Raw genomic sequence first — 15,735 nt, forward strand, 5'->3', positions numbered from 1 at the left:
AGTTTTGGATAATCTCCAGGAGGGGGGGAAGTTTTGGATAATCTCCAGGCGGAGGGGTAGTTTTGGATACTCTCCAGGTGGGGGAAGTTTTGGATAATCTCCAGGAGGGGGGGAAGTTTTGGATAATCTCCAGGCGGAGGGGTAGTTTTGGATAATCTCCAGGAGGGGGGGAAGTTTTGGATAATCTCCAGGTGAAGGGATAATTTGGGGTAATCGCTAGGGGAAGGGACCTAGTGGAAATAATAATAATCTCCTGGTGACCTAGTGAAAATAGGTCTCCCAGGTGCAAAAAGAGTTTTCAGCCTAATAAAGGTTGTAGGAGGCACCTTGTGCTACCTGCTGTTAGATGGGACTTGTAGTTTACTCTCAGTAAAGTGCAGATGAGTACTTTTGCATACAGGGGGGTTTATTAATAGGAAAGTGCACGTTCAGTTTGCAAAGTGAATTTTTTACTTGGCTCATTGAATATGTTGAAGCTGTTCTGATGTCAATCACGTGCGATCAAAAACCTTTTTTCCCTGATATTTTCATGCAGATGATGGGGTATCATGGGATGGGAGTCTTCACTTAGCGTTACCTCATTCATTAATCAAATGAAGATTCGCTTTGAGAATTGAACAATATCTATTCCTTTAGTAAATCAGCCCCATTATGGTAAATCACATTACCTGTTCTTTGACATAACCTTTAGGTTTAGTGGTCTTCTAATTAAAGCCAGAAGGTAAGCAGTATAGCTGTACAAAATGACAACTACCCCATGCTTCTTCCGGAAACAGCTGAGCATTGTTGGAATGACTAGCCGGGGGAATCAATCTGCAGTACATTAATGTAAATTTGGTTGAAGAGATGCACCTGCTGCCTTGTGTACAAAACCAAATGATGATATACTAGCACTGCATAGCTCATTCTTGGCACTGCTAAACACTTTCTTTATACAAAATTAAAAATGTCATTTTGGCTGGGATTCAATGAGGTTGACTGAATGCCACGGTCATATCTACTGATAACTAGAACTTCTTTGCACCACTGTTCCTCTGCCAGCTAAACTGTCCAACCACACAGAGGCTGCCTCTGCGTTCCAGACTGAATGGTGACAGAAGAGACTGGTCTGGCTTTGTCAATCCTGACTATAAACATTATTTTATCAATTCTGTAGAAAAACTAAAAATATGCTTTTTGTAGACTGAATCAGGATTATGAACATGCAAGTTCTCTGCCCTCTCCTGCTATGCTAATATTACTTCTACTAGAATTTATAACATTGGCTCAGCCACTTACAGAAAGCCTACTGCAACAGCAGACACTTCCAAATTCTATACAAACATTTTTTTTAAAGTTTTGTTAAGATTAGGGAAGGTTTGAGAGCTGATTCCCACCTGGGTTGTGTTGGGCAGCATTGCAAAGACAAGACAAAAAGCCCTGTTCACAGCAACACACTGCATTGGTGTATGCTGCAATAAAATGATGCAGGCATAGGAGAGGGGGGACCTCTTTAGACTCTGGTGTGCACCAAACAAATAACTATATTATCACCTATTATAAATCACCTTATAAATAATAATGTTGCCTTGTAGACCTTCTAGTGTCGTAATGAACAATAGCAAATAGAAAACTACCTAGGTTCCCGCTTTTCATGACTTCCCAGAACATTCTTAAAGTGACATTAAGGGCAAAAGTCTCTTAATCAGATCATCTTCTTCCTTCCTGTAGTTTTTAGCTGTCCCTCCAGTGCTGGTGCGGGTCTCCGATCCAGCGCTGACTCCTCTGTCCTTCTCTTCGTTCATGTCCCGCGGAGTCTGTGCGGGTGCACGCTGCTCCATATACTTACCTTGTGTCTCTCCTCGTCTCCCGGCCGAAGATCTGAACTGCACATGCGCCCGCCCCAAGATCCTTTGCAGCCGCCTGAGAAATTTTCAGATGTTCAGACAGGAGCGCGTGGCGGAGACACGTATAAGTATTAACCCTTTGAAAATTTTTTTTATCGTTTTGCATATACAGTGATACCTTGGTTTACGAGCATAATTGGTTCCGGAAGCATGCTTGTATTGCAAAGTGCTTGTATATCAAAGCGAATTTCCCCATAGGAAATAATGGAAATTCCGATGATTTGTTCCAGAACCCAAAAATATTCATATAAAATGATTACAATACTGCACTGTAATATAATACTGTACAAAATATAAAGAAAATAAACCAATTACCGGTACCTTCGTGGCTGGTGTGAGGGAGACAAGAGAGAGGAGGATTATTGTGGAGGACGACTTTCACTATCACTAACGGAATCACTGCTATCTCTCGACTCAATGGAATCTTTCATTTCGTGAAACCTTAACAAGGAATCTATCCAATGTGACATTGCATTGTCGTTAAACAGACTCATCGCTCGCACTGCTTCAGCCTTATTCGGGTGGTGCTTTTCTACAAAATTTTGCTCTTATTGCAAGACATTGCTTGTATATCAAGGCAACATTTTCAGAAATGTTTGCTTGTCTTGCAAAACGCTCTCAAACCAAGTTACTTGTAAACCAAGGTATTACTGTATCTACTGCCTGCTAGCAACAACAGAATCACTACGTCCACTCACCTTATCCTATGGTATGTCTTCCTTGCTGGCCAACCCAGTGAAATGGACACTTTCATTAGGTTGAAATGCAGCTGCACCTTTCCTCTTCTGCTGATGAGGAATCAACAGGATTGCCAGGGGGCCTTACCTGTACCGATAGTCAGCTCTGTCAGATATACACACAATCTCCTTTTTGTGACAAAGGGTTTTATCGGATTGCAAGTGTCATTTTTCCAGCCTCTGCTAGAAAATGAGAAGACAATCTGACTGGTTGCTATAACCAGCACAGATTATTTTTCTCTAAAATGCTTGATACATGAAGCCCCATCATATCCCTGTCTTTTGTCAGGATATGTGTTTATGGATGCTGCCAAGCAAAAGCAGCAGGAGGACAGACCTGGATGAAACCCTTAAAGATTAGATTTCCTGTGTGCACAGGGTTACATTGATAGATGCTGAAAAAGTCAACTTGGCAGTGCTGTGTTCCCCCTCATTATGCTTCTGTCAGAGCATGGACTGTATTGGGTAAAATACAGGCTTCCTTATCCCCTTTGTGTTACATAGAACTAGGGAAGGATAAGTATAAGCTCCTAGTCTATGCACGCTTGTGGTAACCCATAGCAAGCAACCCAAATTCATCCTTTGCTGATCTCCCGCTGAAGGCCAAATATCTGCTGTGAGAGATGCACTTTGGATGACATCACTGTTTTGCCTTTCTTTTGTTAAATAATAATGAAAATAGTGATGTCATCAGGGGGGGGGGTGTTTCCTTGTGCTGTCTGCTGTGTGGGGCCATGAATAGATCAAAGTAGGGAATTTCCAGATTTAAACTGAAGTTCTAGAGCAGGGGTAGCCAAACATTATCCCTGCTGCTGTGGTGAACCTACAAATTCCATAAGCCACATGCATGACTTCCAGAAGCATGATGGGAATTGTAGGTTCACCACAGCCTTTAGGGCCGAAGTTTGGCTACCCCTGTTTTAGAGCTTAAAAGCTGTAGGCGTAATCATAAAATAAATCAAACATCTTGTTATTACTAGATTGTGAATCCATAAGGCATTGGACAATGATTTGGGCTGCCTCTAGCCTTAAGTTTTAGGGTCCATTCACACCTGCTCAACGCAGGCCAAATAAATAACAAGAAAAAAATCCATTGTTTCCAATTTGACAAGTTCACACCAACGTAACGTACGGTGTGCAGTTGGTGAAACTGGAACATGCTGCATTGAAATGCAGCGCAAGACACTATATTGTGTCACAGCACGCTATAATGTAGGTCAGGGAAAGAAAATGTATGGAGAGATGCACTGAAATCGATATTTTTTTTATCGGTACTTCCCGATATCGAGTACTGATACTGGTAGTGTGGGCCCGGCTTCACGGCCAATCAGAAAGTCGTCTTCCTTATTGCCTGGGAAGCCGGCGTCACGCTCCCTCGCGACACTGTGGGGCAGCCTGGTAGCGGATCATGCCCTTCCGCCCGGCTTCCTGATTGGTCAGGAAGCCAAGTTTTCCCGCAGTGTCGCGAGGCAGCGTGGAGCCGACTTCCCAGCCAATCAGGAAGCCGGGAGGTGGGTCATGACTCACCACCCAGCTTCCTGTTTGGCTGGGAAACAGCTCCATGCTCCCTCATTGCAATGTCCTTCTGACCGGCAGTTGCAGTATCAAGTTAATTATTTGGGCGAGTACAAGTACTCACTAAGTGCTCAGTATCGGTGCATCCCTAGTTATGACTCCTGCAAAAAAAAAAATGCAACAGATTTTAAAAAATGTGGTAGAAAAGCGGATGTGAACGAGATTCAATTTAAATATATTTAGAAAATGATGTGAAACCAGCCTCACTAAGAGCAAATCATGGGGAAACATGACCATTCTCTCTCATACGAGGAGTGCTAGGACCTATTATGAGGTTTTCCTAGCTCAGGCATCAGGTGGATGTGGTGCAAGTGCAGTGAATGCTTTGTTCCTAGATATTCATAGAAAATAGAACAGATAACACTTACATCATAACTTGAAAAAACAAACAAACTACAGGATGATGATGATAATGAGTGCCTCAGATTTTGGAAGTCTAGTGATGACCCAATAAAACCCCACCCAGCCAAATGGGCTGTCAGCTGTTCCAGATGGTACTTAAATCTGTCACACCTCTTGCAATTATATAAAGCATTTCTTAAAGTAGAACTCCATCCAAAACGCTTTTTAGTTTGATAAAGTAGGGAAGGGTTAGAACAGTGCTGGACAACTTGGAAATTAGAAGGCCTCAGTTATGTAATAGGTGAAAGGGTTAATTGTAGATAAGCTCACATTCACTTAGCAGTAAAGGGGGCGGGCACAGCTGGCTCTGGCTGTAGAGAAGCAGAGCCGGCTGTCAATCAGGCAGCAGGGTGGATCCCGACAATATTGCACTGTCTGCATATAATGGGCAGTAGCCTGCTATATGCTGACTTTCAGTCACAGGAGACCCAAAAGAGAAGTAAAAAGAAAAGGTTTGGCTTTACTTCTCCTTTAACTGACTCATGCCACCACCAATATGGCCGGGTAAACTGACGCCACCCGAAATAGAATCTTATGTATACAAATTTCTGTTTGTGAGCCTTTAGGTTTATATTAGCTGATCTAGTTCATATAATTACAAAATACTAAACACAAATGACGGAAAATTGAAGCAATCATTTATGTAAATTCACTTTCTAGTTATCCCTTAAAGGGCCAAGGTGCACTATGAATTGTGCTTCTATAATTCCCACCCGCACGCCTTCATTTTTTTTCCCATACTCAAAGACATGGTATAATCAAAGTCAATGGTTCAATTTAGCAAAATGATGGCAAGTGAAATGATCAGCTGCTGTGTTTTACCTGTTGTGGACTAGGATGGCAATCCCCAATGTATTATTCATATATCCTACATGACAGGTGTAATATAGAATACCTGAATAGTCAAACAGGGAAACTGCAACGCAGAGATATCAGATTCAACATACTACCTTCCACCCAAAACTTGAATACTTCTGACCCTTCAGCTCCTGGTAGGTCCTTGATAGAGAGGACCTACCAGGTAATATTCAAGCTCTAGGTTCCACAATAGCTGCAGCTCTGCAGATGGTTTGAAGATGGTCCATAGTATTAAATAGGACATACAGTTAGATTTTTTTTGCATGTGAGCGGCATTTCTTCCTCATACAAATCAATGTAAATGTATTAGTAGCTAGATGCAACTTGAAGCCACCACAAGGCAAATCCAAGTATCTCATTAGTACCATAAAGCAGACAATATTTCACTTGCTTCTGAGCCCCAGTTCATGAATCCTAAAGCTACCTATTACACTGGCAGAGAAATGTGCAGGCTTTCACATATTTACAGAAGTAAGGATAGTTGAAGTATATGCACATTGTTAGGATATCACAGTGGATGCTGGAGCAGAGTTGTGGGTAGAGGGAAGTGCATGTTTGCGTTACGCTGGTGTAGTGAGAAGCTGGCCTTTCTACACCATTTCTCCAAGGGCTGGGGAAGTGGGGGCATCAGAAACATGTGCAGGTGCATCAGGCCTTTTCATACAAATGTTTTTAAGATGAGCACTATTAATTGGATTATTAAGATTAAAGTGAACCTGTGGCACGGCTATGGACATTCAGGTGTTTCAATATTAACATGCAGTAAATGAGCTTTGAAACAAGCCCTCACCTGACCTCTGTAGCTGCAAACGTTGTGGAGCAATTTAAAGATCACAATAAAAGCACTGATCTCATTCAAATCATTCTTCCAGCAGTAAATAAGCCGCCTTTCCATCTCTAATAACATAGAACATGAGTTCTGGAAGGAAGAAGAACTTCGCTTCTAAGAAAATAACTAACATCTTCAGTGCTTCTGCTATGAATGTGCATTGAGTGGATGCATTGTTCTGCAGTACTTGCAGCTACAGAGGTCAGTGAGTATTTTTTTGTACAGCTATTTTACTGCATGTTAAGAATATTTAGATCCCCCTAACTGGCTACAGGTTCATTTTAGTTAACAAATGTATTTAATAATTACATTTTGTAAAGTTCATTGTTCAGCAGAATCTTCAATGTTGAGCCTATCAGATACCCTAGAAGGAATACTAGAGAGATATATATTTTTTTAAATTATTTTAAACCAACAAATGTAACATTGTGGAGCTGCAGATTCTCGGTGTTCAGCATCTCAGAACTACTGGCACTGTCTCCTGTCTTCCTCCCTAGGAGCAGTAAGGGCAGGAAGTTCTCTATATACGATATCACTGTGCCTGAAAAACTAAAATCTGTGTATGCCAATTGTATTTTATATATAAGGCATTGTATATTTTAATGGACACTCTTGCGGTATAAACACGAGGCGGCAGATAAGTGCATTAAACCGGGAAATATAAACCTATTTGTTTAGTATTTCAGCCATTTTCCATATTCACAATCATCACATAGATCCCTTTAAAGATAAACAACAGGCCCCTTGATACAGAGCAATCCTGTAGATACAACCATTACATCAGTATGAAATGCCGACCATTGTGCTAAATATTGACCATACTTGTTCTGCTTTGTCTTCCTGTAGGTGTGGCCCATCTCTTGCTCTTTGGGCGCCACTTTTGGCTATGTAGCCAGTCTATTCCTGGCGCCATTCTGGATTTACTGGAACCGGAAACAACTCACATACAAACGAAGATAGCAGGGACGGGCGGATGATGTGAGCTTCTGTGCAATGAAACTCAGGCCACCTTATCAAGTGCTGCCCCCATAAGAGACACTTGTAACCTCCATAGAAATATTACCCTGAGAAATGGCATCGCTGAACAATCATGTCCTCGTTGTGTTGCCACCAAACGTTATGTTTGCAAAAGCAGGTCAATAAAATATTTTTGTGCAGCTGCGGTACAAGTATTGTGTGCGTTGGGACTCATACCGTGAGTGGTGTTGCGTCCGTGCTTCACGTGATCAGACAGCAGTTTATACACCTCGAGCCTAGTCTCTTCTTCATGGGGTTTTTCTTTGGAGTGAGAATAGCTATAATGGATTCATCAAAGACGGCCTTCAATCCTTTCTGTGTCAGAGCCGAACACTCCACGTAGCAGCATGCCCCGATCTGTCAACAGGAGAATTAGAAGCTTAAACTCTGAAAGTGCCAAAAATATTCAAAGCTAATTCCAGCCTTACCTTTTTTCCCAGCCTTACCTCTCCTGTGTTGAAACAGATTACTCTGAACACCCTGCAAACTCACATCTACACAATATAAACCTTCAAAGCTGCAGCAGCTTTATTGAGCTCACCTTCACATTTGCTGTCTGAATGATCCTCATCATATATCAAGCGCTCCTCCCCCAAATTGTACTGTTATTGCCCCCCCCTATGAGCTCTGCCATCAATCATTTTGCTCGCAAACTTTATGTGAAAAGAAACATTGCAGCATCCCTTTGTGCCTGCAACCTAACGGCAGAGTGGGCACATTTCAAAGAAATCCCAGGCATATGTTCTTTCATATAGTTCCTATGAAAAAGATGAGACCGTATACTGGGACGTTTAGGCCAGGTTCACATCTGGGCGGCCCAGAACCACGTGACCCCGATAATGTCAATGGGGTGATATTCGCGTGGCGAAAAGACTCGCACACCTTTCTGTGCCATGAGCGACCCGTGTTTTTTTTTGCTGACGTGTTGGTGTGCGATTGCATCCATGGAAACGCAGCCCAATACCGTGCGGATTGCTAAGCACGATGGGATCAAGTGAATGTCACTGCAAGTGCGGTTTGTGTGCGTCGCTCAGATGTGAACTGGCCTTTAGAAGATTCTGATGGCCTTTCCCACCGGACTCAGAGCAAAGAGCCACAGCGAGACCCAGTGATGAAACCACTGGGTCCTAAAGTTATTACTGAAGAACAACATTATTTGATTGAAACGATTTAATTGTATGGTGATTTTGGTATTCTATGCGTACACTACACTCCAGCTTTAAGGGATGACCTTTGATTCCATTTAGCAAAGAATATCCTAACATTTGCAGCTATATACAGCCAAATGTTTTCGTTTTTAGATAGAGTAAGGAGGGAAGAGGTAAAATCCCAGTCGGGAGATCTCTCCACTTCCTGCCAAAACAGAAAAGGAGAGAATATCCCCTTTTTATTGTCATCGGAACAGCTGTCCCCACTGGAAGATTCTCCTTACTGACTGTTCTGGTGACAACTTTAAAACTTTTGGTTTCCCATCACTTTCTGTCCTGACAACAGTGGTCACTAGGATAAAGAGAAAGGACGCATCTCCTAAGCAGTGACAGCAAGAAAACCCCGACAGATGTTGTACCCCTTTTCCCACTCTATTCACCTCTGGAGAAAGAAAAGTTTGGGCTTTGAATGAATTGGAATGATGGCTGTGCAGCGGACGTAACTAATGCTGTTGTGCTATTGAAAAAAATACCATCAACATTCCAACATCTATTAAAAAAGAAGAGAATTTGGACAAGTATTGTGATATTTCTGTCCACATAGTATAAATGATTGACCTGCCGTGTTTTATTTCACAAGTTTATAGCAAATCTATCATGAAATATACACTCAGCGGCCACTTTATTAGGTACACCTGTTCAATTGCTTGGTAACACAAATATCTAATCAGCCAATCACATGGCAGTAACTCAATGCATTTAGGCATGTAGATGCGGTGAAGATGACTTGCTGAAGTTCAAACTGAGCATCAGAATGGGAAGAAAGGGGATTTAAGTGACTTTGAACGTGGCATGGTTGTTGGTGCCAGATGAGCTGGTCTGAGTATTTCAGCAACTGCTGATCTGCTGGGATTCTCATGCGGAGAATGGGAAGACTGGTTCAAGCTGATAGATAGGAAACAGTAAGTCAAATAACCACTCGTTACATCCGAGGTATGCAGAATAACATCTCTGAACACACAACATGTTGAACCTTGAATGAGATGGGCTACAGCCACAGAAGACCACACCAGGTGCCACTCCTGTCAGTTAAGAACAGGAAACGGAGGCTACACTTTGCAAGGGCTCACCAAAATTGTAAAATAGAAGATCGGAAAACGTTGCCTGGTCTGATGAGTCTCGATTTCTGTTGCGACATTCGGATGGTCGGGTCAGAATGTGATGTAAACAACATGAAATCATGGATCCATCCTGCCTTGTGTCACCGGCTCAGGCTGGTGAAGCTTCGCATCATGGATGTGCAGCAGACAAATCTGCAACAACTGTGTGATGCTATCATGTCAGTATGGACCAAACTATAAGGAATGTTTCCATCACCTTGTTGAATCTTTGCCATGAAGAATTAAAGCAGTTCTGAAGACAAAAGGGGTCCAACCCAGTACTAGCAAGGTGTACATAATAAAGTGGTCAGTGAGTGTATATCAAGGCTGCCATTATTGACCTTGAACATGTCAGCTGCCTGGCAATCATGCCGACTCTCTCTCTGCTTCTATTCAGTGAATTGGAAAAAGTTGTCAGATAAGCAACTCTGATTACACTTCAATTTTACTGGCTGCAAACCTGTTGTGGGGTCAGTGAGAAGTACTGGATCCAGAGGGTCGGTGGGACAGCCAGGGAACTAGATTGTTCAGAAGGAAGTCAGCAATGACAGCCTATATTTGTCTCATGACAGATTTACACATGATTGGCATTGTGCGTGAGGAATAAAATCATTTCCCCCCAAGGCTTTCTTTATAAAATACACTCTACATGTGTGAATAAAAGGGAAAATCATAAGAACTGCTCATTTCTGCTCACTAGACGTGAAGAAAAGGCCCCTGTCACAGGCAGAAGTTCGGAGAGACGATAACTATCTAGTGAAGTTAAATTGTCCAGAAAAGATGACGCAAAACATACATTGTCCTTGAAATGCGACCACTTTGCTGAAAAACAAATTTCTCTTCCTGTTCAGTAGGCAAGAAAAGAGAATTGCAAGCTGTGGCTCTGATCCCTGCTGTAAGGATTGTCTGAGGCTGTACATAGAATACAATTACACAGAGAGAACATAAAGACACGCAGGCTGGTTTGTCAACACCGGGACAATATTGGAGCGTGCTCTGGACTATTGCAACCAATCAGATTCCTTATACCATTTTCCTAGTGCACTCTACAAAACAATGTCATCATTGGGTCAATCCCTAGAGCAGCCATGGCGAAATCTGTCGTGGATTGCTAAACCCTTTATAGATAAATGGAATGATGAATATGGACACGTGGCTATAGCGCAACTTTAAGACTGCAACTTGCTTCGTACAGAAACATGTTGCAAGTTCTTCAATGTCTTGTCAGATTTTCTGCTGGTCCATGAATCTCAAATAGCAGAGTGCCCCAATTAGTAAATAGGGTGTGTTTTAAAGAAGAATTCCAGGTATATGAAATCGTAATCCTTGCAGTGGGGCTCCCCCCGGCAATGCAAGGGTTAAGTGATCATTTTGTCTAGGGAGCTAAAATAACAAAGACATTCTCACCCAAACATCCACACTCGGCTGCCTGCAAGACTGGTCCTTGCAGCCTTGCTCCCCCTCCGTCCAATACAGTGTATTGGACATAAGGACGCCGAGGGACATTACACCGGAGAGTGAGGCTGGAGTTGTCAGAAGTTACTGCTTGCAAACATGCCACATATCAGTAATATAAATAATATTGCACATTTTATGTAAAAGTCCAAACCTTTAAAACGAGCCCATGCAGACCTCTCTAGCTGCAGGCACTGTGGAGGAATTCATCCTCACAGGTATCAGCAGAAACACTAAAGCAGTTCCTGTCCTGCTCTGTGTTTACATAAGAATTTGTAAGGCTGCAGAGTCACTTCTGGAGAGGGGAGCAGGGTGGTCTGAGCTGCTGAGAGAACAACTGTAATACTTCTGCTGCAAACTTTGAGGATGAATTGCTGCAGGTAAAGAAGTCAGTGAGGATTTGTTTTAAAGCTCATTTATTGCTTGCTAAGAATATGTAAATCTCTCTAAAGATGAGTGGTTAAGAGAACTCAACAAGCATATCGCCTTTGAAAAACGCACCTGTTTTTTACACCACACAATGCACAAATATGATTCAAGATGGACCCAATGGCTGGAGATAATGGGCTCGGGGACGTCTGAAATGGAAGGGTCCCGTTCCTTCTTCTCAGTGTCTATATTATGTTTAAACTGATACAGGTGTGTTCAGTAAATTTGTATAGGACGCTGCCTATTAAATACATTTTATTTATAATGTTTTTGTGACAAGCTTCCTTTCTTTATCTGCAGTGTTATAAGCTGGACCATCTCATTTTAAGCTGTATGTGTGTATTTGTGTACCCTCTTGTTATCTTGTAATACTGATTGTTTCCATGTTGTTTTATATTTGAAAAATATTTATGAAATAAAATCTGTTTACAAAATGAATAAGTAAATCATTGAATGTCTAGAAGCCTGGCTGCAGGTTCAGGTTAATATTATTAATATTTTCACTATTTTAGACCTGACATATTTTTCATTATACTAAATATAAAGTAGTATAAAGTTCAGATACCAGTGCTGATACTTGGCATTTTCATGAGAACTACCAGGGTTGCAGCGGTTGCAGTTGGGACCTAGCTCTGGCTCTCCTCCACTATCCTGAAATCATTAGTCTGTATTGTTTTATAAAAACTGTCACATGACACTAAACAAAAATGTATCAGTACTTGTATGTGTGAGTACTTGGGCAAGTATCAGTACTTGCACTTGAAAAAATGGTATCGGTGCATCCCTTTGTATATAAAAACAAATCGTACATTAAGACAGGAATGCACAAATCCCAGGAGCCCCGTGGCCAATGCTCCTTACAAATGACATCTGCCTGCTAACTTTTGAGTTTTTCTCTAGTCTAGTCTTGGAGCTGGAAAAGTATCTGTACTTGTACTTGTACCGAGTAACGTACTTGGTATCTGAACATCCCTAGTATAAAGCTTAGTTTAGCCACTAGAGGGAGTTCAGTGCAATTACAGTGGTACCTCGGTTCACGAACGCTTCTGTTCGCGAACAATTCGGTTCACGAACAGGGAGTTTGGCAAAATTTTGCTTCCGTTTGTGAACTCCGCATCAGTTGATGAACATCTTCTCTTCCCTGACACTGGTTGTGGCTTCCTCTAGTCGAGCAAAACAAATGGCAAACGCACTCATCAACTTATCACCAGCTTTAAAGCAAGGTGCACATGGAAGGGCTTTAACAATACAACAGCAAAACGTTTCCCAGCACACTCACCAGCCAGCATGCAAAAAAAACTTGTCTAGTTGAGATCGCGGTAAACCAGAATCGTGGAACGAATTAAGTTTGTGAACCGAGGTACCACTGTACTGATGTCTCCATCTTTACAATGAATCAGCCACATAAGTGGTGTATTGTTTATAGTGAGTCGGCTGACACATAGTCTTGTGTTGTACGTTGGCGCAGAAAAGCACAACCGCCATGTAGCAAGGCATAGTAGAAGTCTCTGTATCTAACATTAGTACTAATGAACATTGTAGTGATACAAGTATTACAAGTTGATCTCTTTTATTGTTGATGTGAAAAAAACATTAATAAACTATATTCCCTTTAAAGTAAAAAAGAACGAAACTGAGCTATGCAAAGTCGGCACATTTCAAATCTGCTGAGATGAAAAGCTCGTCCACATCTGCAGTGGAGTAGTACAGAGACACTGACATACATAAATGCTTCGTGACACTTTGTTCATGTCACTGTGGGGCAGAGGGCTTTCTGTAGTGTAGGTCCTTAGACCCGTCATTTTGATACGGCTTGGCCATGCAGGAACAAAAGTGATGAAGGAACAAAAGTGATGAAAGAACAAAAGTGAGCTTTGTCCCTAGTGTCTTCAGCAGGGATGCACCGATGATGATACTATTATCTAGGGTTGCACAGATACCAAGTACAGTACTCGGTGCAAGTACGAGTACATGTACCGATACTTTTGAGCTCCAAGACTAGACTAGAGAAAAATTCAAAAATTAGGAGGCAGCTGTCATTTGTAAGGAGCACACAGAGCTCCTGGGATTTGTACATCTCTGTTTTAATGTACGATTTTGTTTTTATAAATATAAATAAAGTGATGCACAGATACCAGTTTTGCGAGTACGAGTACTGGTACTTGCCGAGTACTTACAAGTACGAGTACTGATACATTTTTGTTTATTGTCATGTGACAGTTTTTCTAAAACAATACAGACTAATTATTTCAGGACAGTGGTGGAGCGCCAGAGCCAGGTCCCAGCTGCAACCCTGGTAGTTCTCATATAAATGCCAATCAGGAAGCCAATCATGACCCGCCACCCATCTTCCTGATTGGCAGGGAAGCCGGTCTCAATGCTGATTGGCTGGGAAGCTGGCTTCCCGGCCAATCAGCATGGAGCCAGCCAAACAGCATGGAGCTGGCTTTCAGGGCAATCAAGTAGCCGGGTGGCGGGTAATGACACGCTGCCTGGCTTCCTGATTGCCCAGGAAGCTGGCTCCATGCTACATTGCTAATAGAAGTACCGGCACTACCGAAAGATCGGTACTCAAACTGGATACTGAAAAAAACGGTATCGGTGCATCTCTAGTCTTTAGGGTCAGTTCACTAAAGCAGTTTGAGGTATTTCTATTTCCTTGCATTAACTACTTCTTTTACACTTGGAAATTATGTTTTCAAGTCACCAAAAGATAATGCATGCATTATATTAACAATCCCTAAACATACACTCAGGGCTAATGACAGCCTACTTCCTTACCCACTTACTGGATATGCACCATCTCCTAGTCCTGTGTAAGCTCCATGATGGATGGTGTCAGAGCTTATACACGGTTGATGATGTCATTTTTGGGCCTGCCAAATGGCCTGTGCACAGCATGATGGGTTTCCAGTGCCAGAAGCATTTTGCAACTTCTCCAACAAAGCAACCAAACACCCTGCAAGTCAGAGGAATGGAAGCATATGTGGGATGGTGGAAGGGCCAGCAAGTGACTCTCATTTTGCCCGAGTCTCTATTTGGTAGTAAAATAATGATTAATGAGAAAATAAAATAAAAACCTTGCATTAGTTAAAGTAAACCTTTCCTGTGAGGAATATGAGGGGCTGCAAATGTTGACCATCTGAAAATGCTTACTGATTGGCCATTATGTTGACCCTCTGGTTTCAATACTTTCAGTCACAGATGTGCAACTAGCATGCAGATCACAAAAGTGTTCCAAAAGTTCTTAGTTGCATACTTCCTCCTGGCTTAGTTGCCAGGCAACTAACATTTGCAAAGAAAGGTTAGTAGCGGCAACTTCCATGTTGCCTATAAAGCCCATCTTTGGGCAAAGCTCTCATCTCCCACCCCCTCACCCATTCAGTAGTTATTAAAACAATATATAGCTTGTGAAACCCTTTTATACTCTCCTAAGTCCACCGTCCATGCCCCTCGCAGGTGCCACTTCCATGAGAGACGACTGATGGATCCAGAGCTGCGGTCCTCCCCTTTTGGTGACAACAAGCCACTGTAATTTTCTGGATCCTGAGAGGACCCCGCCACTGGCAGAAGTGCCTATGTCAGCCTTTTTCAACCAGGTTGCCATTGCACCGTGTGGCGCCTCCTGGGTGCCTTGAAATCCTTCTGGTGTGAAGAAGAAACTTTTGATGTGAAGAGGGCTCCTGATGTGAAATGAGGGGACTCTGATGTAAGGGGGGGATCCTATTATGAGAGTGGGGTCCTTAGATGTAAAAGGAGTGGGCTTCTGGTGTGAAGGGGTACTCATATGTGAAAGTGGGGGGTTTTGATACTTTAAAGGGTGCCATACCTGAAAAAAGCCTGGAAAGCGCTGGTCTATGTTACCAAGACAGTAACGGGGACACCTGAAGCAGGACCCTCCTCTTCACTAGGTATAAGATGGAAGACTCGGAACCTGGTGCATCACGTGACCACAGATTTAAGTGGCCATTTTAAGTATAATGATTAGTTTGGGCAAGATTCTATAAGATGAGTGTTACTTCAGATGCCAAAAGCAGAGTGTCTTCAGGTTCCAATGATGGAAATCTGGCGCTGGAATCAAGCATTCTAAATGGCTGCTGTGCTTAATGGCCATCAGCTCCACTTTGACTTTTTATAAACCAGCCTCACTGCGTCCAATACAAAATAACAGATGGATTTTGAAATAAAATGAAGCAGTTACTTCAAAATACTCCACTCATACAGCACAAAGACATGACA

The 15,735-nt window shown here is 42.3% G+C and overlaps 2 protein-coding genes across 3 annotated transcripts in view; one reads left to right on the plus strand and one right to left on the minus strand.

Annotated features, from left to right (window-relative positions):
- PIGF (phosphatidylinositol glycan anchor biosynthesis class F) overlaps window positions 1–7,444 on the plus strand; it is a 20,325-nt gene extending 12,881 nt beyond the window's left edge. The window contains exon 6 of the mRNA XM_018576301.1: window positions 7,134–7,444. Within this exon, the coding sequence (XP_018431803.1) occupies window positions 7,134–7,247 (114 nt within the window). The 3' untranslated portion in view covers window positions 7,248–7,444. The remainder of the gene's footprint in view (window positions 1–7,133) is intronic.
- A 36-nt stretch (window positions 7,445–7,480) lies between these two features.
- The window catches only part of RHOQ (ras homolog family member Q), a 35,107-nt gene continuing 26,852 nt past the window's right edge, over window positions 7,481–15,735 (minus strand). For both annotated transcript variants that reach the window (XM_018576302.1, XM_018576303.1), the window contains exon 5: window positions 7,481–7,661. In XM_018576302.1, coding sequence (XP_018431804.1) covers window positions 7,506–7,661 — 156 coding nt within the window. In that variant the 3' untranslated portion in view covers window positions 7,481–7,505. The remainder of the gene's footprint in view (window positions 7,662–15,735) is intronic.

This window comes from Nanorana parkeri, unplaced genomic scaffold (genome assembly GCF_000935625.1).
Source record: "Nanorana parkeri isolate BGI_ZX_2015 unplaced genomic scaffold, ASM93562v1 scaffold63, whole genome shotgun sequence".
NCBI classification, from domain to species: domain Eukaryota; kingdom Metazoa; phylum Chordata; class Amphibia; order Anura; family Dicroglossidae; genus Nanorana; species Nanorana parkeri.